This window comes from Protobothrops mucrosquamatus, unplaced genomic scaffold (assembly GCF_001527695.2).
Source record: "Protobothrops mucrosquamatus isolate PMUCROS unplaced genomic scaffold, P.Mucros_1.0 scaffold_146, whole genome shotgun sequence".
NCBI lineage: Eukaryota > Metazoa > Chordata > Lepidosauria > Squamata > Viperidae > Protobothrops > Protobothrops mucrosquamatus.
The window spans coordinates 218,598-230,311 of record NW_015386222.1 but is presented as its reverse complement, the minus strand read 5'-3'; the positions used below and the strand labels follow the sequence as shown (position 1 = coordinate 230,311).

The 11,714-nt window shown below is 37.3% G+C and overlaps 1 protein-coding gene across 1 annotated transcript in view; it reads left to right on the top strand.

Moving 5' to 3' along the window:
• Positions 1 to 11,714, top strand: part of LOC107290281 — a 34,772-nt gene that overhangs the window by 9,572 nt on the left and 13,486 nt on the right. Inside the window, exons 3-7 of the mRNA XM_015819151.1 lie at positions 4,092 to 4,167; positions 5,099 to 5,255; positions 6,488 to 6,533; positions 9,970 to 10,028; positions 10,174 to 10,209. Of these exons, the coding sequence (XP_015674637.1) occupies positions 4,092 to 4,167; positions 5,099 to 5,255; positions 6,488 to 6,533; positions 9,970 to 10,028; positions 10,174 to 10,209 (374 nt within the window). The remainder of the gene's footprint in view (positions 1 to 4,091; positions 4,168 to 5,098; positions 5,256 to 6,487; positions 6,534 to 9,969; positions 10,029 to 10,173; positions 10,210 to 11,714) is intronic.

Here is an 11,714-nt window from a genome sequence, read left to right as displayed (position 1 = left end):
ATGAAAATTAGATGTAGCTTTATTTCCTTTTCTTATCTCAGGCCTTGATTTCCTTGGCTTAACTATAAGCAGGGCTTTTCAACCTTTTCACCCATTGTACCACTTTTAGGATATGGCAACATCCAAGTACCACCAGTCGCCTAGCAAGATGTCAAAAACTTGATGACCAAAAAAAAAAAAAAAAGGAAAAAAGTGATAAAGTACAGGTAGTCCTCGACTTACAACAGTTCGCTTAGTGACTGTTCGAAGTTATAATGGCATTGAAAAAAGTGCCCCCCAAGCCACAGCCGAGCAAGACACCTGCCTGCCCGCCCGGCGGCGCTCTTCCTCCTGTCCGAGGTTTTCATTGTTGTGAGCATTTCTGTTGAGGATTGGCAGCAGGGGTGGGGTGTGTGGGGGGGTGTTTGGTTTTTATTCCCCCCATCTGCTGGGTGGTTGCAGCAGTTTTTGGTCACTTCACATGACCCTGGGACACTGTGACCGTCATAAATATGAATCGGTTGCCAAGCATCTGAATGTAAATCACAAGACCCTGGAGATGCTGCAAAATTCCAGCTGATCGGCGCTTCTTCTGGGCTCAGCAGAAGCGCCAGGATCAGTGCTGCTTTCCAGCTGATTGGTGCTTCTTCAGGGCTCAGCAGAAGCACCAGGATAAGCGCCGAGCTCCAGCTGGAGCCTGGCATTGATCCTGGCGCTTCCACTGAGCCCTGACAGTCCCGAAGAAGCGCCGATCAGCAGGAAAGCGGCACTGATCCTGGCGCTTCCGCTGAGCCCGGACACCCCTGCAGCTCCAGCCATCTCTCGCTCAGGCTTGTGCGGTACTGCCACCGGTTCAGCTCATTCCCCTCCCCCGCTACCACTTTTCTAGGATGGTCGCATACCACCTGCCAGGTGCCAATGTACCACAGGTGGTACCCGTACCACTGGTTGAAAAGCCCTGAACTATAGTTTACCCCTTTCAGCAGTTTATGTGAAGGCACTTGTTCTGAAAGTGCATAGCATTATGGGTATGAATATATGTTTCCTCCTCCTCACTCTTGGTTTTAATGTGCTTGCCTTCTGATTTGAGATTAATTTTTGCTAGTTTATAATCCTGCCTAGTTTTTGCTAGTTTATAATCCTGCCTGTGTTTGAAATTTGCTTGAATGTTATCTTGGGAAGTCTGAATCTCACTGCAACAAAATGTCCATTTGTTGTGCCCCCATAACCATTTCTATGACATTCTAATAAATTACTACAGTACTGGTCAGTGATTGGGTAATGACCTAAAATCTTATATATATATTTTGCTTTCCAGAGCCTTTCTTCTCCATGATGTTGGTGGTTACAGAAATGAATTTCTCTTTAGATTTGCAGGTACAGTAGTTGATAGCTTTGGATCATGGGTTTTTTTTTTTGTATCTTTCTTATGATGGATTTGTTGATATTCTTGCTGTTTTTTCAAGCCTTTCAGTTTAATCTCTAATTATGGGTGTCATAGATTGTTGAATTTCTGTTTGCAGAATTCCAGTTTCTTGGATGAAAGCTGGCAACTTCCGGTAAGAGATGTTTAATTTTTCTTTCTTTGATGCCTCCTATTATATAATTAATTATATATATTAATTCTCCTGTCCTGATTTATAACTCATAATATTCTGCTGTTCTCTTTTTTTACTGATCATGCGAGCTTTAATATTTTCATGAATGGAAGGCCAAACTGGCATTTCATCTTTGGGGCTGGAATTTAATTTTTATACTATCTTACACAGAACTGGCGACAAGGACACGGAACTCTTAGAAATCTGCATTTGGGGCATGTTTTTGAATTTGATAATGAGCTTTTAATGTGCTTTCTAATCATGAATCCAACCTCAGCTACAAAAAAAAACATTCTATGAAATTTGAGCTTCAAGTTCAAATAGTACTTCTCTCCATTATGTATGTTTTTGTTGAAATTTTAATATTTGCCTTTTTAGTATTTCAATTGTATCTAAAGGTTTAGAGTTCTGATTTTTGCTGGATCATGGAAATAGGCTGTCAGTTTAATAATTGTTCTTAAATTGTATCTGTTATAAACATGTTTATAGTCTTGTGTGGAGAGAAAAGATACTATGGTAAGACGAAAATAGTTTCATGCTATCAAATTGAGCCTCAGGCTGACCCAGTATATTTCTAAACTGTGCTTGATTTAGTGCATTAAATTGAGATAAGCTTCTGCATTTGCATAATTATGACTTCTTACAACTCCTATAGCATGACTAATTGTGAGAGGTGCTGGGAGCAACATACTGACATGCTATGATTGGTTTGCCCTCTTAATTCTCAAAATCAGGATAATTTAATTCAAGTTGTGATGAAACTAAATCTGCCTTAGAATCCTGCTTTCCCTACAATTAATGCTATTGTTTCACTTTATAACAGCAATTCTGTTTTTTCCTTTGTGAATAAATGGACATTTCAAGGCTTCGGTGACCTTTATAAAGTCCCTTTCAAGTGCTTATGCACATAGAAAGATGCATATAATTTCCCCATAGACATGATAGGTATACAAATCATTGATTTACTGTAGTATTTGCCATTTATATGTAACTTGAAATCCTTGACTCAGTTTTTTCCCAATCAAATACAGCTTTCTTCATTACATTAATTCCATTAGTATTAACATTAATTTTGGAATCTATATGGCTTGTGCATATACAGTTTTATTTTAAATTTTCTGCATATCATTCAAGTTCTTAACTAACAATATGGCATCCTATGCATAAAAAGTGCATATCCTAATCAACACACCTCTGACATCACCGTTCTGCGAATCTTATGCAGCAAGTAAGCAGCAAAGGAAATGTCACATGTCCTTATCTTACCACTTCCACTTACCACTTCCTCAGTGTTAGACCTTTTACTAAGCATTCCATTTATCTTTGGGCATGCCTTATTTACAACTTATGTACAACTGTTATCACGCTCAACAACTGTCAACTTTATATAGAACATTTCAAGTGGAAGGTTATCATTTTGTTGTACTGTTTCTCAAAATCAAGTGTACAATAAACCTAATTTCTTNGAGATCCTGGAAATGATTCTTCGGAAAGGATTAAAACGTGAGTAATGTTTTTTGCTCCATAGCTTAATATTGAGAAGTACACTTGAAAAATTTGTTGGTTTTGAAGGCCTGATTTACAGAAAGTCATGCTAATGAGGAAATATTTTTCTTGAAATCAAAAAGAAAAGCCTAGATCTAAAAATATTTGCCTCAGTATAGAATCTGACTAGCATGAGCAATACCAAATTATTGTACGTTGGGCAGTAGCAACCACTGGCTATGAGCATGGTTTATTCCACTAATGGATTAGAAAGGCTATAAGGCAGTGGTAGGATTCAGCCAGTTTGCACCACTTTGGCAGACCGGCAGCTAATTTTTTGTTGCCCAGGCCCAGAATGGACTTCCAGAAGTGGCATTCACACAGACAACTGGTTGTTCACATATTTGAATCCCACCACTGCTATAAGGTAATGAATTAGTAATGAATTAGAAAGGATATAAGAAGTCATCCTTTGAACCAGGAGTCTCCAAATGTGGTAACTTTAAGACTTGTGGATTTCAACTCCCAGAATTCCTCAGCCAGCCAAAATTCAAATCAAGATTTTTTGTAAGTATTTTACATATTTAATCTATTATTAGATTAAATAATATTAGTATTATTGATTCAATATTCTTCTTCAGGATTCAGACCGTAACAGTCCTGTAAAGTATAGTTTACGAAGCATATGGCACCATTAGGAAACCGTTGCATGTAACATTTATAAAGTTCATGTTTTGCAGGTTTCAAGGATATATAAATATGGGTAATCAAACTGTAGTTTGTGCGAAAGACCCCCAAAATTGTTTTAAATTAATAAAACACTTCTTTACAATTGGGGAAGGCACAAAACATTGATGTGTGCACAAAATAGAACCAGGTCATTCTCTGCCAAAGCACTCTGAACCCAAGGTATCATCTAATTGTAGGTCTGCTAAAATGACTATAAAAAGTCGTATGCTGGGAGGTAAGGGATATAATCATCTCTCAATCTTACCATTCTTGCTAAACGATATCTTTTGCCCACTTCAGAGCCAGTCCTGGGATTCAAGAGGAAGGACTATTGGCACTGGCTAGAGCAGCTTCCACAGCAGGAGACCCACCACAGGTGGGTGGTCTCCTGTAGCCTTTGATGATGCTGTAAACGAGAACTCAGAATATTGGATTCTGTTCTCTCACTGTTGCAATTTGAACTCAAAGTTCCCAGACTTGATTTCCTTCTATCGTTCCTATCCAATGAAATCTCACGTCAGCTGGAAATAATAGGAGTTGTAGTCCCATGTTGAAAAAGTAGGAAATGGCGAGTCAGAGATGCTCTAACTTAATGCCTCTCATACTTGTTACAGGTTTCACTGACACCGTACCCATGATTGCTTTTGAATTAGGCATGGAGAAATTGTGTTTTTTGTTATTTTATAAACTTCAACATAATTTTAACGAACAGTAGGGTGAAATATTTTCTTTTTGTGAGGAATTCACAGCTGCTAAAATCTCTGACTTGCTTCAGAGAAAGGATTCATGGAAGGCACATACAAGTAATCCTCATTCAGTGACCACTTGTTCAGCGACCATTCAAAGTTGAATAAGAGGACACATAACTATTCCTCATAGTGCAGAATCCCTACAGGCACATGATCCCAATTTTGGTGCTTGGCAACTGCTTGCAGTTATGACAGTTGCGGCATCCCAGAGTCACATGATCACCATTTGGAATCTTCACTGCTGGCTTCTAACAAACCAAGTCAACAGGGAAGCTGGCAGGAGATCACAAATGGCAATCATGTGACCACAGGACACTGCAACTGTGCAGGATTTGCCTAATGATGGCAGTTGGAATTGCCTCAGCTGCCATTGTAAGTAGACATGGTCATGTGATGTCATGTTTTACAACTGCAGCACACAGCAAATGGCGGATCCCAATTGCCATCGTTAAGGGAGGACTGCCTGTATTATTTTGCGCCTATTTTAATACTATTGAAACAACATTTAGAAATACTCAATAGCAGAGACTGTGGTAACAAGAACTTTTCCACTTGTAGTAGAACCCTTCTATCCATGATGATTGAGAAAACGAATTCTTGTGAGAAGGTGCTGACAGCTCAAGGAAGAGGACGGTACTTCCTGCGTCTGGCTTTGAATGGGAAGTTATTAGCAGTTGCTGTTCAGCAGCTCATCAAAACTCCCAGGCTGCTTGAGGTGATTACATAATTCAAAGGAATTAAGATAATTTGAATAATTACCATACTTTGATTTGTGTCCTTGTCTTTTTGCTTGAGGCCTGTCCTTGAAAACTAGATACAGGCAGTCTTCAATTTATGAACACATTTGGAACTATAATTTCCGTTGTGGGTCAATGTGGTTGTAAAGCAAGCCAGCACATGACTGGATCCAATGTTGGAATCTATAATTCCAATGTTGAAATTCTTATCTCCTATAATTAGTATGATTTTGGGGAGGAGGGGGGGTGTCAACAAGGTTTATGTGGTTGGAGAATAGATCTGTATCGTAACATTGATTGACTTGCCTTGGGCTTCAACAATCCAAGGTCAGGGGTTGAACTGGAAGACCTCTAAAGTCCCTTCTAGCCTTATGATTCTATGATTCTAACTGAGATAAGTCTATCATTTTGGTGTTGCATCCGAATACTGACTTTGACATGCTTTTCTTAATAATAACAGCTATTTTGCATATCTTTTTCTTTGTCTACAACACGGGTGTCAAACTGGCCGCATCATATGACATGTCGCTCCGTATCGCAACTTTTTCCGCATTGCCGGAGCTGGGGTGGGCGCAGCCTCCGCATGATGCAGCCGGCCCGTGGGCCGGCTGTTTGACACCCCTGGTCTACAAAGATATGTTGCTTCCTGGATACAAAATGAGATATTTCAGTTCATTTCAGTTTATTGATTTCCAAAATGTCAGTGTTTCACTTTGACATTTCTGCTCTGCTAACATCTAGTTTGTTTTGCTTTCTGTTCTGCCATTCCATGCACAAATGGTGTAGGTATCTTTGCCCCACAGATCTTTGCTTTTCCTCCCAGGCACAGCTGCATTCAGACATCACTTGAATTTTAATTACATCAAAGGACCAGTGCGCCTTGTACTTGTCTTCTGCTTTTTTCTGGTAGCGCACTGGATACTTTCTTAATGGGAAGCTCATGTTGCAATATCGTGTTGACATTGTTCTGACTGGAAATGTCCAATTGCGTGTTGTTTTTTTTAGCAGAAAAATGGAGTGGGTTACTCTACTTACGTCCTGTGAAGTCTTGACAGTTTTCCAATATTCTATATTTAACATGTCAGGCCTCAAATTTACGCTTTTTGCTTGATTTGTACTCATTATCTCGTATTATCATACACATATATTTTTCAGCTTATTTAAATTATTCTTAGTGTACTGTATGTTTGCTTTTATAATCTGATTTCAGTGTTATGATCCAATAACATCCATCCTGAGCAATGAAGAATTTTCAGGTAAGATTCTGTTCTATCATTATGCTACCATCTCAAGATGCCTCCTTGAATACATCATTGTACTGTATAACAACTTTGTTAATTAATTAATTTCACCTAGCTCATGAATTTGCACATACTTTTATGCCCAGAAGGTTGGCAGCTTTTATTGTAGTAGTTTTTTTAAAATATAAGAACAGGTAGTCCTCATCTTACAACAGTTCATTTAGTGACCGTTCAAAGTTACGATGGCATTGAAAGGACAAGTGAATGTGGGGTTCACACTTACGACTGTTGCAGCATTCACATGGTCACTTGATCAAAATTAAGATGCTTGGCAACTGACTCATATTTATGACCGTTGCACTGTCCTGGGGTCATGTGATCCCCTTTTGCAACCTTCTGACAAATAAAGTCAATGGGGGAAGCCAGATTTACTTAACAATAACAACCTTGCTACTAACTTAAGAAGTGCAATGATTCACTTAAAAACTATGGCTAGAAAGGTTGTAAAATGGGACAAAACTCACTTAACAAATGTCTCATTTAACATCATAAATTTTGGGCTCAATTGCGGTCGTAAGTTGAGGACTACCTGTAACTTAAATTTTGCCAGCTCTCTGGAAAAAGTCCAATCCAAAAAAATGTTTGTGGCCTTTTGTTATTGTGCTATATTTAAAGGAGAAAAAAAATATTCAGTTTTAATTACTCTCCGTTTTGTATCTCTTGAATAGCCTTATATATTCTTTTTCCTTTCCCGTTTCCTATTTTCTTCCTGTTTTGTGCAGCCCCTCTCTTTCTACTAATGCTTTTTGTAGCTCTTGCTTGATTCTTTTTTGTTCCTTTAGTATCCTAAACTTTCTTAGAATCTTATGCTGATATCTCTCATTTGGAATCTCCTTTCTCAGACAAGGAAAAAAAATTGCTAATACAGCTTTCCACAACTCCATGCTCTCCAGATGCCCAGGACACCAGCAGTGTAGTGTACAATTTAATTTCATGGTATCGTTCCCTAGCAACTTTGGGATATCCTATTCCCTACCATCTAAATCAGAGGTAGGCAACCTTGGCTCTTTTATGATTCGTGGACTTCAACTCCCAGAATTCCTGAGCCAGCATGGCTCAGCTTGGAAACCTCTCCCTTTTCCCTCAGTGTGGCTGGCTCAGGAATTCTGGGAGTTGAAGTCCACGAGTCATAAAAGAGCCAAGGTTGCCTACCCCTGATCTAAATTAAGGAAACACATTTTGCTGCCAATAACAATTTACGACTATCTCTTGCTGTGAAGTAACTTTCCCCATAGGGATGCAGAAAAGTGCAAATCCATCTTGTCTTCATCAAACTTTTCTATGAGGATTCAGATAATTTGCACATCAGCTATTTTCAAGGCATTTTATGAAGCACTTGTCTATACATTCTAGTTATCTTGTGAAATGCCCAGAGTTGCTATTTCACTCAAAGAGCTGTGGAGGAAGAGTAAAATAATAATTTAATTAAGTGATTGGAGGCTTCAAGCTTGGTATAAAAAACTTAGAGGTGCTGGTTTATTTTATTTATTTATTTACTTATAAAATTTATAGGCCTCCCATCTTATCCCAAGGTAATGGTTGGGAGAATGAAGTCCAGTACATCTGCAGAATTGCACACTGAGAAATGAACACGAGAAAATAAGTTTACTATAAATTTGTTAATTTTGAAAAATCATACGATATAGTAAATAACCTTGAATTACAAAATGTTCTGCACAAATATGAAGTTGATGGTTAGTGAATGTGATAAAATAGCTGTACATCATGGAATTAAAACATCCAGGAGAATAAATGTAATGCTTACGGTTAGCAAATAGCTCAACCCTAAACAATGAGTAAGGCAAAGATGTGTCATGTTACATTGGGTTGTTTAAAATTTGTTTATGGAAGATGTTTTTAAGTGCTTGTGGCAATATTGGAAGTTTGTTGAGAACCTGAGTGTTCCTATACTCTTCTATGAAAACAATGCCATGTTGTTAGCTGGGCTCCCAAATGATTTGAAGTGAATGTTCCGTAAACTTGAGTGACTCTACAAATGGAATGGATCTGAAACTTAATAAATCAAAGGAGTTATATTTAACAGGGAAGATTGAGTGGAGAATAAATGAGAAAAAAACAAGAACATGTAGAGGATTTTTTATACCTGGCAAAATGTATAATAAAGACCGATAAGCGAATGGAGAAACTTTATGACAAATAAATAAATGCAGGTTAAAAAGTGGAGGGCAGTATGAGTTCTATTGTGAGAAATGAATGATGAAAAAACAAAAATGTTTATAAGAGCATGTTTCTGTCTGATTTTTATATGCAAGTGAAAATTGCATACCCAAGTGAAAGTTGGGTATGTTAGGACAAACAGAAATAAACTGAATGCAGTGGGAGAGGAAACTTGAGGACTGTGTGGTAAAACAAGGGGTTGGTCAAGAATGAATAGGTGCTAAAATGTTGTTATAGAGAATACAAAAATAAAGTGATCTGTAAACAATAAAAAGTATGTTGTGCTGACTTGGTAATATAGCCACTCAGAATTGCTTGCTATAGCAAGATAATAGGAGCTGCGGTGGCACAATGGTTAGAATGCAGTACTGCAGGCTAACTCACTGTTCACTGCCAGGAGTTTGATCCTGACCGGCTCAAGGTTGACTCAGCCTTCCATCCTTCTGAGGTCTGTAAAATGAGGACCCAGATTGTTGGGGGCAACATGCTGACTCTGTAAACCGCTTAGAGAGGGCTGTAAAGCACTATGGGGCAGTATATAAGTCTAAGTGCTATTGCTATAAATTTAATAAATAAAATATAGGCAGAATGAATGAATTGGACTACAGTATTTAAAATATTTGAAGGATTGAGAGGAAAGGAAGAGCAAAAGTTGTGGTTGGAAGGAACTGAGAAGTTCCTCTGAAAGAAAGGGGACACAATTATGAACATCAGTGGCAGTGTATGAAATAGTGTATGGTTGTGGTAGAAATAAAAATAGAAATATATATGGAGAGAGGAATAGTGAACAATGCTGATGAAAATTAGATGTAGCTTTATTTCCTTTTCTTATCTCAGGCCTTGATTTCCTTGGCTTAACTATAGTTTACCCCTTTCAGCAGTTTATGTGAAGGCACTTGTTCTGAAAGTGCATAGCATTATGGGTATGAATATATGTTTCCTCCTCCTCACTCTTGGTTTTAATATGCTTGCCTTCTGATTTGAGATTAAATTTTGCTAGTTTATAATCCTGCCTAGTTTTTGCTAGTTTATATTCCTGCCTGTGTTTGAAATTTGCTTGAATGTTATCTTGGAAAGTCTGACTCTCACTGCAACAAAATGTCCATTTGTTGTGCCCCCATAACCATTTCTATGACATTCTAATAAATTACTACAGTACTGGTCAGTGATTGGGTAATGACCTAAAATCTTATATATATATTTTGCTTTCCAGAGCCTTTCTTCTCCATGATGTTGGTGGTTACAGAAATGAATTTCTCCTTAGATTTGCAGGTACAGTAGTTGATAGCTTTGGATCATGGGTTTTTTTTTTTGTATCTTTCTTATGATGGATTTGTTGATATTCTTGCTGTTTTTTCAGCCTTTCAGTTTAATCTCTAATTATGGGTGTCATAGATTGTTGAATTTCTGTTTGCAGAATTCCAGTTTCTTGGATGAAAGCTGGCAACTTCCGGTAAGAGATGTTTAATTTTTCTTTCTTTGATGCCTCCTATTATATAATTAATTATATATATTAATTCTCCTGTCCTGATTTATAACTTATAATATTCTGCTGTTCTCTTTTTTTACTGATCATGCGAGCTTTAATATTTTCATGAGTGGAAGGCCAAACTGGCATTTCATCTTTGGGGCTGGAATTTAATTTTTATACTATCTTACACAGAACTGGCGACAAGGACACGGAACTCTTAGAAATCTGCATTTGGGGCATGTTTTTGAATTTGATAATGAGCTTTTAATGTGCTTTCTAATCATGCATCCAACCTCAGTTACAAAAAAAAAATGTTCTATGAAATTTGAGCCTCAAGTTCAAACAGTACTTCTCTCCGTTATGTATGTTTTTGTTGAAATTTTAATATTTGCCTTTTCAGTATTTCAATTGTATCTAAGGGTTTAGAGTTCTGATTTTTGCTGGATCATGGAAATAGGCTGTCAGTTTAATAATTGTTCTTAAATTGTATCTGTTATAAACATGTTTATAGTCTTTTGTGGAGAGAAAAGATACTATGGTAAGACGAAAATAGTTTCATGCTATCAAATTGAGCCTCAGGCTGACCCAGTATGTTTCTAAACTGTGCTTGATTTAGTGCATTAAATTGAGATAAGCTTCTGCATTTGCATGATTATGACTTCTTACAACTCCTATAGCATGACTAATTGTGAGAGGTGCTGGGAGCAACATACTGACATGCTATGATTGGTTTGCCCTCTTAATTCTCAAAATCAGGATAATTTAATTCAAGTTGTGATGAAACTAAATCTGCCTTAGAATCCTGCTTTCCCTACAATTAATGCTATTGTTTCACTTTATAACAGCAATTCTGTTTTTTCCTTTGTGAATAAATGGACATTTCAAGGCTTCGGTGACCTTTATAAAGTCCCTTTCAAGTGCTTATGCACATAGAAAGATGCATATAATTTCCCCATAGACATGATAGGTATACAAATAATTGATTTACTGTAGTATTTGCCATTTATATGTAACTTGAAATCCTTGACTCAGTTTTTTCCCAATCAAATACAGCTTTCTTCATTACATTAATTCCATTAGTATTAACATTAATTTTGGAATCTATATGGCTTGTGCATATACAGTTTTATTTTAAATTTTCTGCATATCATTCAAGTTCTTAACTAACAATATGGCATCCTATGCATAAAAAGTGCATATCCTAATCAACACACCTCTGACATCACCGTTCTGCGAATCTTATGCAGCAAGTAAGCAGCAAAGGAAATGTCACATGTCCTTATCTTATCACTTCCACTTACCACTTCCTCAGTGTTAGACCTTTTACTAAGCATTCCATTTATCTTTGGGCATGCCTTATTTACAACTTATGTACAACTGTTATCACGCTCAACAACTGTCAACTTTATATAGAACATTTCAAGTGGAAGGTTATCATTTTGTTGTACTGTTTCTCAAAATCAAGTGTACAATAAACCTAATTTCTT